This window comes from Cyprinus carpio, chromosome B18 (assembly GCF_018340385.1).
Source record: "Cyprinus carpio isolate SPL01 chromosome B18, ASM1834038v1, whole genome shotgun sequence".
NCBI classification, from domain to species: domain Eukaryota; kingdom Metazoa; phylum Chordata; class Actinopteri; order Cypriniformes; family Cyprinidae; genus Cyprinus; species Cyprinus carpio.
The window spans coordinates 4,591,619-4,617,549 of NC_056614.1; the positions used below are offsets into that span (position 1 = coordinate 4,591,619).

General features: G+C 36.1%; 1 protein-coding gene across 5 annotated transcripts in view; it reads left to right on the top strand.

Annotated features, from left to right (window-relative positions):
• The window catches only part of aplp2 (amyloid beta (A4) precursor-like protein 2), an 80,652-nt gene that overhangs the window by 48,858 nt on the left and 5,863 nt on the right, over window positions 1-25,931 (top strand). For 2 of the 5 annotated variants that reach the window (XM_042743578.1, XM_042743576.1), the window contains exons 4-15: window positions 2,048-2,160; window positions 4,952-5,178; window positions 7,859-8,061; window positions 8,972-9,139; window positions 12,278-12,411; window positions 12,547-12,621; window positions 12,705-12,863; window positions 14,379-14,507; window positions 16,919-17,018; window positions 20,062-20,235; window positions 21,898-21,933; window positions 25,324-25,406. In XM_042743578.1, the coding sequence (XP_042599512.1) occupies window positions 2,048-2,160; window positions 4,952-5,178; window positions 7,859-8,061; window positions 8,972-9,139; window positions 12,278-12,411; window positions 12,547-12,621; window positions 12,705-12,863; window positions 14,379-14,507; window positions 16,919-17,018; window positions 20,062-20,235; window positions 21,898-21,933; window positions 25,324-25,406 (1,601 nt within the window). The remainder of the gene's footprint in view (window positions 1-2,047; window positions 2,161-4,951; window positions 5,179-7,858; window positions 8,062-8,971; window positions 9,140-12,277; window positions 12,412-12,546; window positions 12,622-12,704; window positions 12,864-14,378; window positions 14,508-16,918; window positions 17,019-20,061; window positions 20,236-21,897; window positions 21,934-25,323; window positions 25,407-25,931) is intronic. The other 3 variants (XM_042743577.1, XM_042743579.1, XM_042743580.1) reach the window with 2 other exon arrangements.

The following is a 25,931-nucleotide window of genomic DNA, read 5'->3' on the forward strand; positions in this document are numbered from 1 at the left end:
TGTATGTGTTGAGTCATTCGGGTTAGTTGCTGTTTTCAGTTATGTAAGAACTTTAGTTAGTTTGGCCCCTGAGGGCCGATGGGACGAGTTTTGGCAAGAGTGCATGTGTGAGTCTGTATGGCATGGAGAGGCTTTGGTTCGTACAACAGTTGTGTTCTCTGCTATTTCCAGTTCTTTACTCCAAACCCTTTCATTTTCCAAAACACTGGCCTTTTCTTTCTCTCCTGTCCGCCTTTCTTTGGCTCTCTGGATTCTGGCTGATTTGGCCCTAGGCCCGTTTTGTGGTAACGGCTAAATGAGCAGTTTGTGGACGGTCACAATCCTCTTCTATTGTGAACAGACTTCTGGTCATTAAAGGATTCAATCTCTCGCTCTCGTTCAGGCTCAAAGGTCGGATTGGCCTCCCAGCTGTCCTGAAGTCAGCTCTGTAATAACTCTCCTGCATATGGCTCACAATCCCATGCTGGCCCATCTGATGGCATCTGAGCTTCTCAGCTGTCACTCGCTCATTCACACGCTCCCTTTCCTGTTTCATTTACACATTAATCTGGTGAAAATTAATCAAAATTGAATGAAAATAAGATGAGAAAATATATTGAATAAAAAAAAAAACACTTTGTTTGGGCTATCAATTCAATTAATGTTTTCAGTGATTAACTGAATTTTTTGATAAATCTTTTTTTTTTTTTTTTTTTTAATTACATCGATTCGATATCGATTCTCAAAAGCCAGAAATTTATTTTTCCCAGTATTTATTTCAGCAAACTGAATCCAGTCAAAAAAGTTTGTTTTAACATGAAGAACCTTTGACAGAAATATATTACTACTGTGCAGTCTTAAGACTCGATGTAACAACAATAGTACTAGTACTACTAATAAATATTAATAAATGTATTTTTAAAGAAATAATCACATTTATTTTCTTTTCAATTTTAACAGTAAACCTCTGTTGTTCGGCACTTTGTTTGTTTGTTTAAAAGGCTTTAATTTTCATTTGATTAGGATTAATTAAACTAATGTTTTATGCCTTGATTTGATTACCAGAAAATTTAAGAAAAATATTTTATAGGGCCCTAATGTTGTTGAGAGCTTGCAAATCGGAATTGAATCAAATCGGGACATCTGAATTGATACCCAGCCCTATTAACTTCCTTCACTGGCGTGACTATAAAATAACACACAGGTTAAATTATTATTATTATTATTATTATTTTTTAAATGTACAAAAATAAAACTGAACTACAATGATATAGTTGTAATTGTAATATTTAGTTAATATTAACAAACCTAAGCCCAGTTAGGATGAGGAGTTGTGAGATTTTTGCCCAGTTGTTGTGTTTTTTTTGGCGTCCATAATTTTAGTGCATTCCTACTAGGGCTTCACAGTTAAAATAAATTAAATCAAAATCATCATATCGTTTAGTGCAATTACAAAATCACACAGGCTGTGTGTGTTTAAATAAATGTGTCATGTGTTTCATAATGAAACGCGGCACTGTTCATACTTTAAGTATTAGTTTAATTTTTCTTTAATTAATTATTGTATATCGATATTGATACTGTATATAATCAAAATTCTGCAGCCTACAAGCAAGTACAGCAAACCTTTTTTTTTAGGCACATTTTAAAATCGCAATCAAAGCAAAGTTTCTTAGCACCTTCATGGTCAAACTCCCCAGAAATGTTAAACTCCTTCAAGAATGGAGTGAGACCTCCTGCTGTATTCACACTCTCTCTCCTCTCTCTCTCTCTCTCTGCTGTGAACGGGACGGTCTGTGTGCACCAGATCTTCGTTCTGTCTCCTGGTACTGACCAGATGTCTGTTCAGATGCCACTTGCCCTATTTGTAATATGCTCATTATAGAATGCAAAAGACCATGTGTTGATGAATTATTGAGCTGTGTTGTCTTTTGCTGACCCAAATTTGCAATTCTGTTTTGTTAGAGTGGGTGTTAGATGTTTTGCTGTTTGCATTGTACCAGCTGCATGATATTAAAGCCTCAGCTTAGCCAATAATCTGCGTGTTGTGTGTCTGTATGTTTTTCAGTTGGGGAATTCGTGAGTGACGTCCTCCTGGTGCCAGAGAAGTGTAAATTCTTTCATAAGGAGCGTATGGACATGTGCGTGAGTCATCAGCAGTGGCACGGAGTGGCCAAAGAGGTACGAAATCAGCATCCAGTGCCATATACAGACACAAACTACACATAAAGCACATTAACGCCTAATCATATACAGCTCAACAAGTAATGCAAAGATGCTAGCAGCGCAACAGACAGATATAGGGAATGCAAAATATCCAGTTGGAGTCAAAGCAGTTTGAAATGGAATTAGATCTGCTACTGAAATTCTCATTGGTCGATGGATGTCGCTAAAACAGCTCTCAACTTTTGGTTACTGTGAAAGAAGTGGGACCCTATGAAATCATTTTAATTTTTCCCAAAATCTATTATTTTTATTTATTTATTTATTTTATTTTTTTTGGAATAATGTGTTTTATTGGTTGAATCATATTTTTGTAATCAAAAAGTGTCTAATTAAATTAAATCTTGAAATATGTACAGTTTAACAAGGATTTATTATAATTTTACTGAAAATTAATTTTTTAGGACCTTATGAATCAAGTTTTTATCTTTTCCCTAAATTTTGTTACATTTTTCCTAAGTTCCAAGGTTTTCTGGATTTCATTTGATGGTTTAGTTAAATTTTAATACAGAAATTCTCTATCGTCTGTTCAGATTTTTCAGAATTTATGATAAAACATTTACAATTAATCAGTCTTTTACAATGTACTGTAAGTAAATTAAAATCCAGTTCCTTTTTTTTTCTGCAGACAAAGTGATGCATAACAGAGGTTTATTTTTAAAATTAAAACATGGAATAAAAATTGTGATTCCTTGAATTCAGTCGATTGTGTTTCCGCAGTTCAGTCTGTTTTCAGCATCACAGAAATCATAGGGCTTTCACGAACTGTGATTTTCATCTATACTGTGATTGACAGCTGTGCCATCCTCCATCCTTGTTAAAATCAGTGACTTTTAGTGTAGAATGGAGAGTGTCGCTCTCTTATTCTCTCTCTGTCTTTCCTGCTGAATGCTTGAGTCCTCACATTTCACTCTGATAATTGGATAAGCCGAGCTGCTGTAATACTGCTAATCTCTAGACTTCTACCACCTCACACACACATGCACTGCTCTCCAAATCTGCTATTGAACAGTTCGTTTTACACTAGCTCACAACTCATGAATACTACTCTGCTTGTGTCTCTCGTTTTATTAACCGTCTTTCCAGTTTCCCTGGTGTCTGTGCCATCTTTTCTAATTGCTGGCATGTCCTCCTCCTCAGTCCTGATTCAGCTTGAATCTTCCACACTTTGAGTTTTTGTAGAGCATTTTCACAGTTTTGGCTGTGACAACTGCATTTATTTGCAGGCTTAAGTTCCTCAAGTTTTCGTTCTTTCTATGTGTGAGGGAAAAAGTAACTCCTGCTATCCTGAGCTTGCATAACTTGCGGCCACTTACTAACTGGAATTTTATGATGATGTGTGGCCAAAATGGCAAAAAAGATTAAAAAAAAAACACATCAATGGAGAATCTCTTTATAATAAGGAATCAACATTTTAGACACTAACGCACTACCATTAAAGTTTGGGGTCTGTAAGATTTTTTTTTAAGTATCTTATGCTCACCTTTATTTTAAGGGTGAATTTATTTGATCAAAAATACAGTAATATATTATGAATTAGAGTTCACCTGCTTTCTATTTTAATCGATTATAAAATGTAATTCATTCCTGTGATAAATTTTCTAGCATCCATTACTCCAGTCTTCAGTGAGCCTTTAGAAATCAGAAGTTCAGATGTGCTTCAGAAATACTTATATGCTATTCATCTATTATTGGTGCTCAATTATTAATAATAGTGCTTATTATGAATGTTGAAAACAATGTTTTTGCTGCTTAATATTTTTGTGGAAATGGTGCCACTTTTTTTCTTTTTTTTTTGATGGATATGATTCTTTAATGAATAGAAACTTACAAGGAAAATTTTATTTCTTTTGTAACAATTAAGTCTTTGCTGTCACTTTTGCTTCATGACCAATTTAGTGCATCCTTGCTGTATAAAGGAATTAATAAAAATAAAAATCTTACTGACACCAGATGTTCAAATGGTAGTTTATCATTCTTACTTAAAATTCATACAAATGGTTTAATATATTTAATAGTCATGTGCTGATGCTAATCTTGTGAAATTAAATACTTCACAAATTAAATACTTAATCTTGATTTATTTATTTATTTATTTTCTTTCATTTATTACATTTTCTACATTTATTTTATTGGGTGAAACCAAACGATAAGATTCATAACAACTGAATAAATTTGAATGAAAAAAATAATAATCTCAATATCAAAACGAACACACTTAAATGCTTTGATTGCTCGTAGTTTTACATGTAAAAAAAGTATAATATATTCTTATATAAGTAAAAATATAAGTAAAGCAAAATCTCCATCATATGTGAAGTCATTGTGAAAACTCTAGCAATGTTTTGGCATCTCACATGTCAGCATGAAATATATGTATAGCAACAGTTTAGCAGTTTTTGAACTAAAGTTAGAATGGCAGACACGTATTGTCATCACTACTTCCTCATGAATGAATTTGCAGAATGCTGTGAACTGTGTGTACAGAATAGGGTTGAGCATGTAGAAGAGGACACAACTGAGTGTGTACGTGGTCACAATGTGTGTTGTTAATGTAAATCACCCCAAGCTGCCGTCACTCATTCCCAGCGTGTCCTTACTGAAAGTGTCTGCGTGTGCTGACTCTACTGATCCCGGGACAGACATTTAAGAGCTCTGCTGAATTTCTTCGGGCTGCTCTTACACTGCAGACTGACCTTTCAGAGCACATTTGCTCTAATTGAATGAGATTTCTTGACTCTCTCTCTAGGCCTGCTCTAAGGGGAAAATGGTCCTGCACAGCTATGGCATGCTGCTGCCCTGTGGCATCGATAAGTTCCATGGCACTGAATACGTCTGCTGCCCATCTACTCGTCCTGAAGAGCCCGCACCTCCTGCTTCACCTTCTAACGAGCTAGATGATGAGGATGAAGACGAGGATGAGGAGGTGGAGGAGCCTGTCGTTGAGGATGAGGATGATGAAGCAGTAGAGGAGAGGTAATGTAGTGCATGTACATGTGATCCACCACTGATGACTGTAATGATAAGGATAAACATAGTTTTAAAAATCATTCTAAATATAAAAGAGTAACAGAGTCTACACCACAACTACAGGGCTAACAATGCAGGGGAACACTATCATTGGACTCACTTTGAGAACAATTTTATCCAGCTGATCAACAATAGTGTTTATAATTTTTTTTCATCTCTGATCCGTTTCATTTAGCTTCAAAGGTTTAGACCAGTTTTAAGATATCATACAGAACGAAATGAAACCATTTTAATTAGAGCCCTGAGCCTGTTGCCGATATATCGGTAGCGGCGAATATGCCGCCGATATGATTTTTTTTTTTTTTTTTTTTTTATTTTTTTACAGAACATATAATGCAGATAAAATGCTTGAAATGGTGTAATTACTTAGTTTGTCCAGCAGAGAATGCTCCATTGTTTGCTACTGGCGTCCTGGATGAAACACTCAAGTCTATAGAAAACAATTGAAACTTTGAATGGCCATATTTCTGTAACGGCGTGGTGAATCCACACCAAATTCGGGGGATCCCTTCAGCCTGTGGAACCCTCTCAAATGCAAATCGAGTGTATGTCTAGAGGCCCTCTTTCAAATGAGACCAACTCCACGTCGATAGCCCCCAGGGTTTGGGAGTTACGGGTGTTTAAATTCGCGGTCTGGCGCTGACCGATCTAGTGATCACCACATTTGAGTGATCATTGGAAAAAATGTTTATATATATATATATATATATATATATTATATATATACCCCTGTTTATGTATATACTGTATTCTATATATAGTACCAGTCAAATGTTTGGATACCCGAATGGGAAAGTGCCCAAACTTTTGACTGGTACTGTACTATAATATACACAAAGAATATTGGCTGATATATCGGTATCGCCCTTTTTTTTTATTCCCCAATATCGGCATTGGCCCCCAAAAAAAACCATATCGGTCGAGCTCTAGTTTTAATGTCAATTTAAATATATGTACTATTGTTCAAATGTTTATGGTTGGTAAGATTTTTTTCTTTTTTGATAGTCTTTTATGCTCACCAAGGCTTTGATTAAAAAATACTGTAAACTTATAAAATTTTACAACAATTTAAACTGTTTTTTTTTTTTTTTAATATACTTTAAAATGTAATTTATTCCTGTGATGCAAAGCAGAGTTTTCAGCATCATTACTCCAGTCCTCAGTGTCGAGCACTATCTTCACAATTCTTCAGAAATCATTCTGATATGCTGATTTGGTTTCTTCTTATTTTGTGGAAACCACAATACAGTGGTTTTTTTTTTTTCAGAATTCTTTGAATATAAAGTTTATTTAAAATAATAATCTTTCACAACATTATAAATGTCTTGACTGCTACTTCTGATCAATTTATCAATACATCCTGAATGAAAGTAATAATTTCTTTAAAAGAAGAAACTTTTGAACAGTAATGTACATTACAACTGACATGTTACATCTACTTTTTTACTTTTAAAATAACTGCAGTAATACAGTAAAAAACATATTTTGTGTAGCATTTTATGATTAGTTGTTTTATTTTTATTAATAAAGACATTCTTTTCATCAACAGATCATCAGTAAAATAAGTTCCCAGGCATGGTGGTTGAGCTCTAATTTAATAAAACTTAGTGACAGCTAAAAACTGGCTCATAAATCATAATTATTTTTTGTCAATTATTTACTCATCCAAATTTTTGGCAGAGGCACAGCCTCCTTAACCTCCTCGGAGCAAACGCCCCGGCACACTTATCGAAGGATGATGTATCAGCATCTTATCACGCTTTGAGGAGTAGAAGCCGAAACATTGTGTGTGAGAGCGTGCGCCGTGTGAGGAGGATAAATTAGGTTGACCATCTGGATATTTTCGAGTGCCATGCCTTTGACCTCTGACAGCTGCTTGATGCACTTCCATAAATCATAAAACCTCCAACCTGTGCTCCTCCTCTCCCTCTGTTTCCTGTGTTCTCCTTCCCTCTCATCCCACTGTGCTCCTGTCGTTTCTTTGTCATATCTCATCCTGCTTTTGTTTTCTGAATTACACTAATATGTCCTTCATAGTTCACCTAAAAATTGTGTCGTCATTTACTTGAGTATCATTTATATACTATTATAGCTTTTGTTGTTAAATTTTAAATTGTAATGTTTTTATTAATTTTGCTGTGTGCTTTTGTCATGTTGTTTTTCTTTTTTGTCTATATATAGTTTTTATTTTTGTTTTGTTTGTTTTAGTTATTTTAGTACTTCATCGTAAACTAAACCAAAATGAGAAATGTTACCTTGAAAAATAACTGAAATATTTAAAAAAATCATCTAATATTTATTTTATTTCAAGTAATGCTTTTTTTATGGTTGTTGTTTTAGATAATGACATTTACATTCTTCATTCAAAGCATCTCTCACTTTCTCCTATGGATCAAAAAAAGGACAAATCGTAGAAAATGTTTATGCTGCTCATAAATGCAAATTGCTATTTTATAACACTTCAGTATAGTTACTCTTTTAAAAGGGCAGTAATACTGTTTGAAATGTTGAATGGGGTGTAGATTGGGACACTACTCCTATAGATAAATGTAAGTAAAGGCAAAAATCTAAGTAAAATGTGACATTACTTCAAAATCATGTTCATTCTGTCTTTTCTTGTTTTTAGCGGTCCTGCTGCCAACGAGCAACCCACTCCAGAGGACACAGCTGAAGAGGAGGAGGAGGAACAGGAGGATGACGAGGAGGACTACCACTATGTTTATGAAGATGAAGAGGACGACCGAGACAGTGAGGAAAAGGACATGAAGAAAGACAAAGCTGCCATCCCTGAGAGCCAGGATGTTGACAAAACTCTGAATGAACTGGAAGGTCGGTATCACACTGTTTGCTACATTTATTTCCTTACTGCCACAGTGTGATTCATTGATACATATTTCTGGTCCTGTTCACTGTAGATGTTTACCATTATTGACTTTTATTTTCAGAAATAATGTAATAAATTATGCATTTTATTGTTTGGCATCGTCTATACATCCTATATAGCGCAACAGCCGGGGTCTAGAAATAAAAATCTCATTCATTTTTTCCATAGAGAAATAGCTCTATTTTTCTTTTATCAGTAATGTAAATGCCTCACAAGAAAGATTAACAAAAGGTATGACCAAGTCAATGTGATTTTAATTTTTTTTTGTTTTTTTAATCTGCATGCTATAGTCATAATTACATTACCCAGAATCCTGATAATGTTGAATGCACCAATCAGAGAAGTCGCTGTTGCCATGGAAACAAAATTATGGTAGAGCTCAGCTGTGCTCACTAGCTATGAAGCATGTTATCAAATAATTTCCCCTACGCTCTCAAACGTATGTATTTGTAGGTATCTGAATATTTTACAGTGAAGTTGATTTGTTTTATACTAAAGGCTCGTTCACACCAAGAGCGATAACTATAATGACAACTGTGAGAGAATAGGGAGGTCCACACTACAAAAAAATGAAAAAAATGCATATAGCCAATCAGAATCCACCCGACTTAACCAACTTGAGCATTTAACACAGCAAATGAAACTGGAGTATGGACGCTAATAGTTATCATTATAGTTGACGCCTTTAGTGATTCCTCAATCAACATTCTAGGTGCAAAGTCTATGGAGAAAGTAAATGGGAAAAATATTCCCGACCCGAGGCCGCTGAACTGTTGCGCTCTATAGTTCAAGGGCATTACTGATTGCTGCCCCTGGTGGCTGGAGGCTCTAACTGCGCCTCCCCTCCTGTGTTAGCTGTGTGTTCTCTGGAGGCGGAGACTGGCCCCTGCCGTGCCTCTATGCCTCGCTGGCACTTCGACATGCAGCAGAGGAAGTGTGTGCGCTTCATCTACGGAGGCTGTGCCGGCAACCGCAACAATTTCGACTCCGAGGAGTACTGCATGGCCGTTTGTAAACGTTTGAGTAAGTCACACTCGTCACCAAGGACTCCGCCCCCTTCTGCTCCGCCCTGCACCTTTTCCATGCTTCCTCTCACAATGCTAATGCTATGTTAGCTTGCCTAGATGTCAATTTTGTTAAAACACAGTGTGTTGCAACCTTGGAATACGAATGATAGATTTTGATCGGATGAGATGCAGTCAAAGCGGTTACAAATGGACATTGTACTTTCTATATTAATGTAATTTCCTGTGTTTCCTTACAACTGTAAACACTTTGTGGGCTAATTAACTATTACTTTAACTATTGGCAGACAAATATTATTTTACCTTTTAAAATGGCTTATTGTTATTGGATTAACAGCAACATTGATTATTATTATTATTATTACCCTTATTGTTGTTGTATTTTAATTTATTTACTCATTTAATCAATAATAAAATTATTTTAAATTACATATTTACTAATAAAATAATTCCATTGTATATTTTTATTTTATAATTAAAAAAATATTTTAATGTAATAACTTATTATATTTAATAATTATTAATTATACTAATAGTCGTAATAGTAGTTGTTATTAGTAGCAGTTATTTAGCGTGGGGATATTTATAAAATTGCTCTTACATTTTACTAAAGAAAGAAGTCACACAAGGTTGTGTTTTTACCTCTGTTGAAATGTTGTTATTGCTTTAATCTTATCTAATTCACTCTAATATGTGGATTAACAGCGACATTTGTTATTATTATTATTATTATTATTATTATTATTATTATTATTATTAATAATAATAATAATAATAATAATAATAATAATAATAATAAATTTAAATGGCTTATATAATAAAAAAATTACATTAACTATTATTTTTTATTTAATTGTCATTTAGTAATAATAATAATAATAATAATAATAATAATAATAAATGTTTAATTATTATTTAATGTAATTATTATAATTAATCATTGTAATAATAATAGTAGTAGTAATTATTAGTAGCAGTAATAATAATTTAGCATGGGGATATTTATTAGATGTTTCAGAAGAAAAAAAGTCATGCAAGGCCATGCTTTTTTAACACCATTAATGTGATGTTATTGCTTTAATCTTATCTAATTCAGGTTAGTTCATGTTCTTATCCTGTTATTTCTGCTTGTACAGTGTCCCATCCTTTGTTACTCTGTGTTTGCTTTTACTTTGTGTGTCTTTCAGCTCTAATCTGCCAGTGTTTTGAATTCATGTAGGAGTAGAAACCATCATCCTTTGTTCCTGTGGCGACATTAAATGATGGGTTCAATATGATGTTTTTTTTTAATCATGTTAACCTTCATAATTCAATGTCTCTCTTGTGCTCTTATCAGTCTAGATGCTTAAGACTCTTTATTCTCATTAATATGCACGTCTCATGTTGCCTTTTGTGCACAGCCTTATAAGTAATCATGTCGGTCTTGTCATCTGTATACTAAGGAAATCTGTTTTGAACTCATATCTTGATCATAGCGTGCAGAACTGCGCAGTAACTCTTAAGATAAATGCTAAGGAGGGCGCTTCTGTCAGAAGAGAGCTATTCAGAGGACAGGATGAAAGGAATGGGAAATGAAGGACTGTCTGTTTCTCTCAGAATCAGGGGAATTACAAAGTCATCTCTTGAGTCGTAGCTCTCTGTGGAAAGCTTATTCTTCGCTTTTTGTCTGATCTTAGTTGTGTCCTTTTTGTCGGCTGCTCCTCTGGAGTCTGTCTGTCTATTTGTTTCTGTGTGTAAATGTATTTAAAAAAGTCTCTCTAGCGCTGTTCCAAAAGATAGTGAGCTCCTTAAATGTCTGCTGGCTACCTAGAAGCCTCCTAACCGTCATAGGAGCCTCATATGTGACTTATTTAGAACACTTGCCTAATGGTCACTCATGCACCACTCGAATAGTACTCCTCACTTTAACCACACAAAAGGCCTGACTGACCCTCACAGTTTCAATAGAATGCAACAGTGCTGCCCACATTTCAGCAGATTAGAGCCTTGAACCTAACTAACCAGTCACAAAGTTAATCACAACATTACAAACTTTGATGTGAAGCAAAGTAGCTGAAAATAGGATAAAAAAGGTACAAGACTTTGTATTTGATGGCTTTAATGAAGGAAAGATCTACAGTCTCATGGAGCATTGCAGATGACATAATAATATTAAAAATCAAGAAATGTAATACTAAAAAAAAAATATGTATTCCAAATATTTAAGTAGTCTGAAAGTGCAGGAAAACTGACTCTACGTCATTCGCAGTGATCTATAGAAGTGTGTGGGCGCTAAAGTTCTTTTGGTGTGATTTTCTTGTCACTGTTCTCCTATATTCACCATCAAACAGGATTACTTGTGATGTAGTAATATGGTCAACAAAAGCTTATGCCGTCCATTAACAACCTCGTAGTTCTGTCTGAAATGGGATAGTTGCACACTATAGAGTTTAATGTTAACATGTTGCTAAGCTAACAGCTTGATACTACTGCAATAAGCTCAAAATACATTGCACACAAAAAATGCAAGATAAAGTAATGTCAATTTTAAATGAAGTTAAGCATATTTTTCAGTACTGAATAAATGCATTTGATAGACTTTTCCCTCAACTCTTTTCACTAAGCTTGTCGCAGTGCATTAAAAGAAAAATTTACCCCGAAAATGAAAATTTCATCATTTACCCTTATGTCTTTCCAAGCCTGTATGAGTTTCTTTCTTATGTTGAACATAAAACAAGATCTTTTGAAGAATGCTGGTAATCAAACAATTGATGGTCCCCATTGACTTGGATCAGATTCCTTTCCCTACTATGGAAGTCAGTGTTGAATAACAACTGTTTGGTTCTTCAAAATATCTTCTTTTGTGTTCAACGTAAGAAAGAAACTTATACAGGTTTGAAGTGACAGGTGGGTGAGTAAATGACACAATTTTCATTTTTGGGTGCATTTTTCCTTTTCAAGAAACTATACATGCAGTCCTGCCTTACATTTTGGCCAAAAAGATACCTTGAAAGACAGCATAATTTGCTGCCTACCTAGTGTCAGCAGCAGCCTATGCTTCTGCAGTGCTGTGATTCCTAAAAATGCTTCTTATTTGGTTTTTGGGAGAGAGCTTGGATGTGCCACCTGTTTATAAACTCTCTCTTTACACCCTCAGCCGTGCCGCCCACCCCTCAACCCACAGATGATGTGGATGTGTACTTTGAGACCCCAGCAGATGATAAAGAGCACAGCCGTTTCCAGAAGGCCAAGGAGCAACTTGAGATCAGACACCGCAACCGCATGGAGCGGGTGAGTGAGGGGTCACATTTACAGTTTGTAAACACAGTAGTTGTCATGTGACATAACGGAGTTTTTTCCATGTGGATAGTCAGATCCCAGCCAATGTTTGAGCCCCAAGTAATTTGCACATGTTGTTCTTACCAGGTGAGGAAGGAGTGGGAGGAAGCTGAGAGCCAGGCCAGGAACCTACCCAAAGCTGAGAGACAGACACTGATCCAGGTAAAGCTCAGTTTCTATGCCAGAGGGGATCTCGTACAAGAGGTGACTGTTTATTTATGGGGTCTTCATTATTCTCATTGCAGCACTTCCAGGCTATGGTGGAGTCCTTAGAGGAGGAGGCAGCCAGCGAGAAACAGCAGCTGGTGGAGACTCATCTTGCCCGGGTGGAGGCCATGCTGAACGATCGCCGCCGTCTTGCCCTGGAGAACTACCTTGCTGCTCTGCAGGCTGATCCACCAAGGGTGAGACGACACCCAATGACCTAATACACCCCGTTTACAACTGAAATTAACATCCTTATTGGTGGTAAATGCAGGCGTTAAACACTTCTGTCCACAGTCAAAAACATCTTTTAAAATCTACTTTAAAACAAGTATAATAAACTTTAAAATCTAAATAAACTTTTATAAAATTAATCTAAAAATGTCATGTGGTGTTACCATCAGAAAGTAATATATTTTTGTTAAACCCTGAATACAGGTGACTGTACTCATCTGAATTGGTTTTTTTTTTTTTAGGTGTTTAAAACATTTTTCAAGGTGAAAAACATTTTTTTTAATTCGCTGTCATTAATTGTTAATTTATAATTAATTTATAAAAATAATATTTTTGGGGAGTTGTACCAAGTGACATTTTACAACCTAACTAACCTTTTAAAGAGGCCAGTTTATCTGATAATTTAAGAGACTTGACACACAATCATGAAGGTCTGCTTGTCCTGTTTTTTTCCCCTGCATGTTGGTTGCACCAAATGACTTTGGTTTCACAGAAGTTCTCCAAATATTAAGCTGGATAGAAAGTTTTGTAAAGCTTTTTACTAACAAAATGATGATAAATTATTCTAATTCTATAATAAATAGTTTTTAACCAAACCATGATGTTTTTCTTTTCCAAAATTTATTTTAAAGAGGCTTTTTTTCCCTTCACCATAATGTCAGAACAGTTGTATCATGCTGACATTTTTGACTGACTTCATTAATCATAATGAAATTAAAAACATGCTCATCTAGAAGTGTATTTGAGTCATTGAATGTATAAATTGCATCTTATGTAATAGATTTATCATGTCATTGAACCACCAATTTCCCCTCAAAAGCTGATCCCGAGTAGTCACATGAGATGCATGCTATTCCCAAGTGTGGATGTTATTGTGTCTCTGTTGACCACATGTGATCAGATCACTTGAGATGCATGTAAATACCAGCCCACTGCTTACTTAGAGTGACTTCCAGCATTGACAGATCGCTTCCTGTATATAAATGAGCATGGATCATGTGCGGTCATGTGTGAAATCAGGGAATAAAATAAGTTTGAGAGTAGATAAGTGCTTCCTTGAAGGATTGTTCTCATCTCATAATGACCAGATTACAGTTGAGTCTCTGATGAGCGATGGTTGTCTTTTCTCTCTGTGATTTAATGGTGGCGGATTACCCGTCCTCTATTACCCTGCTGAAAGCTCATAACAGGGAGGGTGGCTTCGGTTACTTAAGATATTAATTTGAATTGTGCACCTATGTAATGTTTAATCCCCTGAAATGACTTGCACGAAGAGAGCCAGAGCCAGACTCGCACAAGCAGTGCGCTTTCAGCATCTCTGCTAATCCTCTTGTTATTTCTCTGTCCTGCGGATCTTGTGGCTCTTTGATCCTAGCGCTGATTCACTGATCAGCCAGCTCTTAAGGAGACGTCCAGCTGACTCACCCTGCCTTTTATTTTCTCTCCTTTGTGGTCAATTAATCTTCTCTCTGTCTCTGCAGCCCCACCGTATCCTGCAGGCTCTGAAGAGGTACGTGCGTGCCGAGAATAAGGATCGTCAGCACACCATCCGGCACTACCAGCACGTCCTGGCCGTGGACCCTGAGAAGGCCGCCCAGATGAAGTCCCAAGTCAGTGTCGCCCAGTCTGCCTCCCTTTCTTGCTAAATACCATGTTTTCTATCGTCTTTTCTCACCTTGCAGAGTTTTGGTCTATTTATAACTGTTTTACTAGCCTTTTAGTACCTGCTTAATAGACCATAAATGACACATTTGCAGAATGATTTCACAAGAAGGTCTTAAAAACTGGCTGTTTGGCTAAACTGGTGTTTGAAAACAATCATTGTTCCCTTCTAATTGGTTCCGCTCGGAGGCACAGGAGTTACAAACTTCTCCTTTAATGGTGCTTTCTATGCATATTTATGGTTTTCAGAAGTTTATAGGATTGTCCAGGAGAGCCATGAGTGAGTTAGCATGACTGGATTCTCTTGTTTGAACATTATATGAGAGATTTGGACTGCACTGCTCTTGTGTAACATCACATGTAGAGATTTGATTGGATGTAACTGAAGTCTGAGCCAATGGCGTGGCTCTATAATTTGCAATTCCAGACTGGCCAGCACAGATGTTTGTCATGGTAGACGGGACATGGCACAGACCCAGAGGTGTGCACAGATCTGAGAATCATGGGAAACTAAACCCACATGCACAACAATTTATATCCGGTGTATTTGTTTACTGATGGCAGTTCCTGATTATTTCAAATTTAAGTAGGGGCAAACTTCCTGGTGTCTAGTTCTGGGCCGGAATTTACATAACATTCTTCAACATGCAAACTTCTATTTTCTTAGTTTCTAACTTAAAAATTAAAGTTAAGAATATTTTGTTCCTAAAAACATTTAAAGTGTTCTTTGTTTTTAAGAATGTTCTAAAGACAAAACAAGTTCTTAAATTGTCATGCCATCTTAAAGTATAACCATCATGCCATCTTGGATAACCTCCAACTTGATTCACATTGATTTTTTTTATATATTAAGCATTACAACATGACACACTAGCTACATATAAAACATATGCATTCAATGACACCATTGATTGATAATGTAAAGAATGATCCATCATGTTACATTTTGCTGAATTCTAAATTCCGTAACAACGGATCACTGCATCTTGCAACAGGCTCTTTAAAAGTAACTATTTAAAACAAATTAAATTTAAAAACAGCACATCTCTGCACTCCCGCGAGCCAGTTGCAATGTAAACCGTGTAAGTGATTATGATTATTACAGTGCAAAAAGACTTTTGGGTGTTTTTTGTTGCGCTAATTAGCACTTTTCAGCTAAAATCGGATAAAAGCACTAAAGCCTGTTATTTTCTTATTTAAAAAATAAGATGTTTTAAAGAAAATATTTGAGAACTTAGGAATTTGTCAAGAATTGACAAGAAAACTTTCTCAATTTATCTCATGAAATCTGAACTTTTTTTTATTAAGAAGATTTTTGTAATCCTGCCCCTGAATCTGTAACCCTCGTCCCATTTAAAATAATTTTTGGGACAATGAGACAGGGGCTAAAAGGATAGTTCACCAAAAATGAAGATTCAGTCATTGGCTTTCCCTCATGTACCACAGGACTGACTGACCTCTGTGGAACACAAAAGGAGAAATTTGTCCTAAAGCAAAACCCCTAATGAGGTTTGAGCAGAAAGGGCATGATTTTCTGTGAATAATGAGTTAAATTTCAATCTGAGCTTCTTTTTTTTGGGAACTTGGCAGTCTCTGTGCTTCACTGTATGGAAAAATGCACTATCAATTTTATATCCCCCCTTTTTTCTTTACCGAAGAAAGAAATCATAAAGGTTTGGACTGACATGAGGGTGAGTAAATGAAGACAGAAAATAAATTTTTGGATGAACTATCCCTTTATCAGCTGTCATGTCTCATGTAGGTTTTATAGAAGTAATTTGTGTTATAGCAAAAATAGCAGTTTCACCATTGACTTGTTGGCTTGTGCTTTTATATAACCATGTGTTTGAGAAATGGCAGTCCAGTCTATTTTGGCAACTCTTCTCAACTGAGTAGAAGTCCAGGTATGACTGGCAGACCAACATAAACTAACTTACTTCCTAAAGCAACAGTGCAACAGCTAAATACAGTATCTGAGGCCCAGATGGATGCCTAGAAGGTCTACAAAGACATTTTAGAGCAATTTCCCCCTTCGATTTCTTCAGATATGTAGGCCCTTCATTGCCATCTGTTGCTGGTTTTTGAGCATTGCACACAAACGCTGTGACAACAAAGAACCAGGCGTGGTTGCTCATACACGCTCACACAATTTACAGCCCACAGTCACAACGTTTCTTCTCCTCACTGTTTACGTATTAAGATTTCCACAAAGCTTTTGTGTTTCCTGAGGTGCATTAATCCATCCAACAATACACAACCACAGACAAGTTCCATCCTGCTGAATGGAGCCTTTTTATAAATATCATCTTCTGTAAGACGTCTTCTGTTTTAAAACGGAGTGTGTCTCTGGGTTTCCTAGGTGATGACCCACCTGCGGGTGATTGAGGAGAGGATGAACCAGAGCCTGTCCCTGCTCTATAAGGTGCCCTACGTTGCAGAGGAGATCCAGGAAGAGATTGGTAAGTGTGGAGATCTGGATCAGATTTGGAAAATTTTGAAATCACATAAATAAGAAACAGGAGAGTGAGATGATAATGCTTGGTATATTTACTACTACTTCCTTTTGTCACATTATATTATTTGCGTCATGAACTTGATTAACACGGTGAGTACTAGTGGCAGGTATTTTCCTCTGTTGCTAGGCAACAATTTAGAAGAAGGTGTCAACTTCAATGGTTTACTCTGTCTATTTGGTTTCACCAATGACCTTAAATGCACAACAGTGTCTGCTGCTGAGAATATAATGATTCTGTCTGCCACAGATCCACTCACTGATAGAGATCAAGAATGTGAGATGTCTGCTTGCAAAACTGTGGAACCGTACAGTGTTTTTAGTGGCTTTGGTTCTGCAAGTATTTTTCTCATAAATTTTCTCCATAGGGAATTTAAAAAGGATTTTAAGCTACGAACCAAATCAACCAACTCTGAGATGAATCACAAAATTGCAAACTTAGATTCGAAGCAGAAATTTAAACAGGAAAAAACGCATTTAAATTCTTCTATAAGGGAATGAACTACAATCCCAGGAAACACTGCAAACGGTGTAATCAGATCAGAAACTATTGGACGAAGTGCAATTATTCGTTCATAATCACGGAGTATTCAATTCTTTATTGCAAAATTCTCGAGTGTAAAAGACTCTATTGCATAATTTGTAATGCTTTATGGGAATGTCTGGTCACTGCTGAACCCCGTTTTTTTTTTTTTTCCCATAATGAAGACAACTCTGATTGGTGGATCTTTGTGCAGGATTATGGGTAGTGTAGTTTCTCACTGGTATTTGCATATTAAAGTCAGCGTGAAATTATCGATTTTTAAATACATGTTATTTACCTTACTGTGAACAATTCAAACATGAATGTATTTCATTTTTAATTTAGTGGACAAAATTTGACAATCAATTTTTATAACTCGATCTTGAACTTTTATTTTTTTATTTTTTTACTAATGACTGCAAGCTCTCATTCAGATCTGCTTCCATCTAATCAGCAACTGATGATACAACCAAGTCCCAATCCCTTCCTAATTTTCTTGGAGCTCACGTTGAGTCCTTTTTATTAAAAGCTTGTACATTATTGTTAAAAATCACTTTCCTTTTGGAGAAAATTAAGATTCTCTAACTGTCCCAAATGACGCATTATGCACTTATACACTATTTACTTGTGCACTATTTACTCAACGATGTAGTGTATGAATTATAATAGGTTATTTTGTCAACTATAAATGGAGTCTTATAGCCCCTACCCCTCCACGACTTAATTAAAGCTGCAACAGTTGAGTGCATGAAGTGTTCAACATTCCACACTTTGTTTTTTGTTTTTTTAAGTGCATCATCCGGGTTTTTATTTCTGGTCCATGTGTATTTTTTGGGGGTATTTTTCATTTTGCTTTTAGTGGGTTATTGGTTTTGAATATTTAAGTTTTTTGTGTGTAAAGTTGTTTTGTCTATATTGTTGGTGTTGACTCTGAATCATTGAAACGAGTCCGTTTTTAAAACAAATTCCAACCCGTTTCATGTTGACGTCAACATGAAACATTAAGATATGGCCCGCCCACTTGTTGGCCGTTTCGCATTGGTCTGAATGAAATGCAAATTCATTCTTTGCCACTAGATGCCGCTTTTGGAGCGGTAAAAATAGCGGTTTCCCCGGTAACGCTGTACACAAAGCAGCACTGCGCTCACAAACGCTGCTTTATCAGGCATGATGAAATTAAAATAGACCGATTGGACCAATCACCGCAGATTAGCGTCACGTAAAGGAGGGGGTTGGAAAAATCAATCGTTTAGCAAATAGTTTGGGAGTCGTTGAGCTAGTAAGGTAAAAATAAATCCATATTATAAGACAATAAAAAAAATTTTGACCTTGAATGCATGCATGTCAACCTTTTGTTGGGGACTCCCAAAACCAAAATATGAACCTTTCATTAACCTTAATAGGGGCACTTTAAAGTGACCTTTTTCTTTTTGAAATTTTCAGTGTGAACACACTATTCACACTATTATATATTACAAAACGTTATAGAATAGTGCACAAGTACGCGATTTGGGACTGTTTCTGTACAACCAAACAACGAGCAGTTCGTGTTACTTAAATAGGCAGATTGTACGTAATCAATACTGATCCATTCCTGCAAGTTAGTTTGCGTTTAAATAAACCGAACCCCATACCTCCCTTTTCAAGGCATCTCGCTTGATGTGGTCTGTTAATGTGTGAGCTCGACAAACTGAACTCTGATGTCAAAGTCTAAAGCTCCCTTGATTTATCACGGATAAAGCTGTACAAAGATTTTCGGTCTGTTTTATGCATTCTTTTGTCCTGCTTTGAGGTTTTAGTCCCCTAAACAACTGCACAATCTCTCTGCATCTCAGATGCCAAGATAATTACACCGGTATGAAAAGCTTGGCTTCAGTAATTAGCCCTCTCTCACTCACTCAAACACACTCACACACACACAAAAGTGTAATTTGGCTTCTTTTTTTATCGCTCAGCTTGAAAACATCTCACCGCAATCAAAGTATATTAGAGTGTTGTGAAGCGTTTGTTTCGCCATGCTCTTTGTTGCAGGTGGAAACAGTCAAGCTGTTCCCAGAGACACCCCTCTGCACTTGTTTTTTTTTTTTTTTTTTTGCTTGCTTTTCATCTTTTTCATTCATTTTATGAGAGGAGCCATGGCATTGTGTAGTATAGATGAGACTAGTGTGTGGGGTTTGACAGAACTGGGTCAAGACTCCTCCAGATTCCCACTAGTGTGTGAAGATGCATAGTTTTTAAGCCAGACAGCAGAATGTTTTTGCAAGTTTAGAGAAGTAGAACGGGTCATTTTAGCTTCACCGATGCCTGGAAGTGCCGCAGTACGGTACCTCGTAATGGATAATTGATCGCGTTTATGACTGCTTCGTACCTCGTTTTAATGGTTTTAGAAATAGATCCCTTCCTCCATCTCTTCCCTCCTGTGATTTGCTGTTTTTAACCATGTTCCTCTCTGTATCCCTCAATTCAGATGAACTTCTGCAGGATCAAAAGGCAGATATGGACCAGTTCCTGTCCTCCATCTCTGAATCACAGCCTGATGTTACGGTGTCCTCTGAGGAGAGTGTGGAGGTTCCTGCCTTTGAGGGAAGGCCTTTCCGCCCCTTCCAGGTCAACTCTCTGGGCTCCCCTGCTGAACCTGAGGGTACATTTCTTGTCTAAATTTACCCAGGCAAACCTTTAAGGCTCGTGGCTGCTCTCCACGGTCTCTCAATATGGCACTGTTGCCAAGGCAGGTTTTGTATCACTGTCATGCCACTACTACCCCCTTCACTATTGGGAAAAAAACAGCTTAACCCTCTTAGCAGGCTCCTCATCCTGAGTTTAGCCTTCTAAAAACCAGAAAACGGACCAGTCTGGGAGACCAACTAAGACAAGCAAACCAGCTTAGAGTGGTTTAAGTTGTTTTTCTTCAGGGTTGGACCCTGTAGCACTTAAAATGAAAATAACCTAATACCCTTTGGAAAAGTGAATATCATATTTCCACTTCCTACTGAATATCATATTTCTAGTACTATAGTGTTATTACCGTTTCTAATGCTGGTAGCATTCTGTGAAGGTTTGATATGATTTTCTGTAGTAACTCGAGGAGAATATGCTTGTTTAGTAGGTTAAATGGTTAGCTAGAGTAGCTATAAACAAACTTAAAACACAAAGGAAGGCAAATGTTTAACCTGGCATTATTATATAATATGTTCATATGATGTACTGTAGTAATTTCATGTGATTGGGGAGATATATACTGTGAAACACATTAAATTGTTCATTCATCTTTGCAAACAATATTCAGCCAGTATTTGGCATGACACCAGTCAAAAAACTTACTTAACTCATTATTACCGACAGCCAGTTAAAGTGAATCTTATAAAACCTGTTACGGTCATATTTCACCCCCAAAATAAAAAAATAAGCATTTTACATATAGCAAATTTAGAAAATATTAGGGTCTTTGCTTTGTGACTTTATGAAAGTACAAAACTATCATTTTATTATATAAATATTAAAATATATTAATAATTAATATAACAAATCCTGAAAATATTATTTTCTTCATGCAAAATGTATTTTTCTTTTGGGGTGAAATGTGATCTGGAAGATTTCCAGGAAACATTCAGCCACCAGTACCTTGTTCTCATGTTTTTCTCTGGCTGGCTCTTGTTTAAAGTGTCTGTTTTGAGCCAGTACTAGAGCTCTGCTCATAGCTTCTCTCTCAAAGCCGCTCAGGTGAAGCTCTCTGGCAGCATGAGGCCTGTTCGCGTTAACTTGTCTAAATGCTGAATGAACCCCTGATGTCCAAATATTGCACTCGGGCCATAGGTTTCTGCTTATCTAAGCTTGCCTGAATCCCCATTGGCATCGCCTTAAACACCAAGCCATTTGAAGTTCAGCTGAAATCATAAAGCCTGAGGCAATGGCGTCGCACTGCAGCCAAGTGCTTTGAAAATCTCTCTCTTTCTGAGCCCATTCCTGCTCATTCACTGTCCTGCCTGGGCCTGCCAAACCTTTAAGGAAATTGCAAAACTGCTAAATTAAAATGCGATATACAAAAAGAGCAATGTAATAAACACATTAAAGCCCAGGAGGGCTTTCTCTATGACAGGCCTGTCCAGAAACACATCCTGGGTCTTTCTTTCCCCTGTTCTTTGATTTGTTTTTCTTTATCATTCTGTCCCTGCGGGATTCTCCTCTCCGTCTGCAGACACAGCTTGATAAGCCTGACTACTACTCTTTTACTCACCTGGGTTATTTTCTCTTTTTCTATTCCAATCTTTTCTTGTTTTGTCTTTTGCTTGTACGCAATGCCTAGGCGATCTCTCTGAACCCCCTCGTGCCTTCAAGAAAGGTGGGTCTCTGCTGCTTTTCTCTGTTTCTTTTTTTTTTCTTCTTCAGCCAGTGAAATGTTTTGTTTGCGCTTTCTTTTTTTTTTATTATTGCATAGAGAGCTGGGTATTGAATTTTTGTATGTAAAAAAAGCTTTCTTTTTTTTCTTTTTTTTTAATTATTGCATAGAGAGCTGGGTATTGATATATATATATATATATATATATATATATTATATATATATATATATTTAATTTGATTCCATCTGATATTGATTCAATTTTGAAATATTTCACTAATGTCAGGATACCTGTTTTTATACAAGACACTGTTTTTGTGACCGCTAAAGTGCATTACATGCATTGTGAGCAAATTAAGAGCATATTAAAAACCATTATGATTATCATAAACTTATTAAAAACTTCATCGTTTTTTGTACTGTTCACACACCAAATGTGGAGGGCTTTGTGGCCATGTCCTGGATTAATAATGTTGTTTTGAAGTAAATGTATTTTTTAAATACTAAAAAAGTAAATTATTATAATTTCCTTACAATTAAAATTAATTATAAAATGTATTATTTTTTATTAAAAATTAAAATATTATTATTTTTATATACAAATATTACATTTTAAAAGGAAAAATTATTATTATTATTATTATTATTATTATTATTATTATTATTATTATTTAAGGATTGTTTCTGTCATTTTGGGATTTTGAGAATCTATATCAGATTGTTTAAATGTAGATTATTCTCAAATTTTTTTTTACCCAGCCCTCCTTGCATACATCTTGACTCATCTCCCCATCTATCCTCATATTTTTACTGTATTTCCACCCCATGCTTTTGCTCTGTCCGTCCCTTCAGCCCTTTTAGCTATCTTGTTCTAAATTTCCTCTCAGTCACTCCCTCAGATGTAGAGACCAAACATCCCATCCCTCAATGTCTGGCCGGAAGAGCTTTGCCTAATGAAAAGTCCAGGCAGCTTGTTAAGCTAATTAGCCATTTGAATAGGAGAACGAGTCTAATCTAAAAGTTATGGCTGCCTCACTACCTGCCTGTGTCAGGAAGACAAATAACCTGATTCAGACCCAGCTCTCTGTCGACAGATCCTTAGGACTCATTTGCTACTTATTGGGCCTCCTCTCGTCGCTTTCCTGTTATCTTGTGCTTTTCATGATAGGAGCTCATTAATTTAGTAGTTCTGTTGCAGGACCGCTATTTAGCTGACCAACGGCCAGTTTTTGTACCCAGATTGTACAACTGGAACATCGACCTGTTTACCACTTAACCTTGTGGTCCCACCCCTTTTGGATTCGCCTATAAACCTGCTCTTAAAATATTAGTGGTAGAAGCTTGCAGTTCACTATTACTATTGTTGATACTTGTGGTTAGGTATTTAAACAACCTCCAAACCCTATTTAATTATACTATATCATTTATACTACAGACAAGAATGATACCTCAAATCATGCGGCTTGTTGAAAAGAGGCCTGATCAGATACATAACTTACATTTAAAAGGACTCGTAGAGTGTCAGAAATGAACTGTTCCACCAAGAGGTGATACTTGTTCACTGGAATTGATTTCTCAGGGAATTATTATTATTTTTTTTTAATGTTTGTAAGGGCTGTTTTTATAATTACCTTCACTTTTACCACACGTCACTTTTACTGCAACTGCTGTAATATATTTAGTTTAATTGTAATAGGGCATTTTTTGCCACCTTATCTTGAATTTGTGGGTTATTTTTGTTAATTTTAGAGGTATTTTTGCCCCAAGCCCCTGTTAATTCCTCCCCCTGGGCTCAAATCTAGCAAACAGACTTGAGGTTGGGCTCTTTTGACTTAAGCTAGTTAACAACCACTTAGCAACGCCTTAGAAACTACCTAGATATCCTCTTGGAATGCATTAGAAACCAATAATAGCAAGACCCAAAAGAAACCAGTCTCATTTTCTTCCATAATTGTCAAAATCTTGCTGTTTTTGTTGTCTCATCTCATGTGTAAAGTCTAATTGTCTTGGTGACACACTTCACCTCCATGTTATGAAGTAGCTTGACTGTGTGTGTGTTCTGGTGGTTAGTGGTTCATTCGAGCATGGTTAAGCTGTAAGCCCTTCTCTCCAGAGCTTGTGAAAGCCGCTGAACATAGTTAATCTTTTAGCATCAGTGACCTGCTGCTTTGACAGTCAAACAATGAGTGTGGGTGGAGGGTATTGTTCTTCTGTCGACCAATGAGAGTTCCAGTGTGGTATTATGCAACCAGGACTCATTTTAGCCAGGTGTCTTTGGAAATTTCTAGCATGTTAAGGTTTACCACTGTTTTAGTACAACAGAAAAACGCTATTCATGCGGTTTAATTTATATATATATATATTATATTTATTTAGTATTATTGACACACTATTCTATTTTTATTAATATTTTGAATTAGTTTCTTTAATGTGCCTATATAGTTTTTTTTATCCATTTTTATTTCAAGTTTAGTTTGTTTTATCAGGTTATTTATAGTATATTTAGTGTTTAGAAAATGTATTTGACATTTTATTATTTTAACACTTATTTTATTTCTAGTTACATATTTGTAAAGTTTTTAACTATAATAACCCTTTATCTAATTGTATGTAATTAATAGCCAAATAAGTATTTAATAACTGTTTTATGGGTAATGCTGTCTTTAAAAAAAAATTGCAGACATTTTAATGTAGAAGTAGCTAAGACCTTTTAAATGATAATGAAATAATGTCACATTTTGAAACTAATTGCCATCTTGCACTTGAACATTAGCCTCCACATCCTGATTGCCATCTGAGTTCCCAACATGTGGAAGCTCAAATGTCTGGATCTTGTGTGGAATGACCATGTTTGACCATCTAGTCATTTGTTTCACTCAGAAATGTCACATTATGGATTTAAAATGGTTTATGAATCAAGTTTCGTGTTGACTATAATTGTTTAATATGTGGGGCGAGGATGTATATTTATAGAGCTGTTACTGGAAACAAGTGCTCACTCACAGGATGTCCCAAGACGCTAATTCTACCAGGAAGAGACCTTTTGACCACAATAGATCACACCTCTTACTCTGAGCTGAATGTTTGCACTGAGCTTGTCTGGACTGATCCAGGAGGACTCTGAACTTCTACTTCATACACTTAAATAATTGCATGACTAATGAATGAGTCTGTGTTGGCGTGTCGCCCCCCGACTCAAAAAAAAAAAATAAAACTGCAAGGCAGCAGGATTCTGGCCAGGATTTGGATTGTGCTAGAAGCTTGAGGTTATTTAGCTAATTGCAGCTACTGTTGGTCACAGACATATTTGTAAGCATTTGAGTTTTATTCATTCCGATATGCAAGATTCCATTTTGTCCTCCTGTCTCTGATTGGCTCTGATTCCCTCTGCAGGCTCTGGCATGAACAGTCTGGATGGTCTGATTGGAGCAGAGGAAAAAGTCATCAACAGCAAGAGCAAGATCGACGAAAATGTGGTGAGCCCACCAGCCTGCCTCCAACACCACACACGCTACAGTGATCTGTTGCGAACACTGTGCCAACTGCTGACGCCAACTCTCATGACTGAAATTACATAAACAAAAAAATAAATAAACTGCAAGATTATCATACACGTTCAGTTTAAGTGCTACAAATAAAATCAAGTGGCTTCATGATACAACTAGATGAACATTTACTTAATAAAGACCACATGCTCTGTAAACTTTATTTATATAACTGTGCCATATGAATTTATTTGACTTGACTGCATTTGCAAGGCAGAGTTTTTCTGAGGTTTTTAAACATTATAATTTTTAAACAAATATAATGGTCACCTCTCTTTTAAAATATAAAGATGGCTATCTAATGTATAAAAGCCATTTATACTTTGTAAAAAGGTTAGGATTGTTCACCAAAAAATGAAAATTCTGTCATGAATTACTTGCCCTCATGTCGTTCCAAACTCGTAAGACATTAATTCATATTCGGAACACAAATTAAGATATTTTTTAATGGAATCC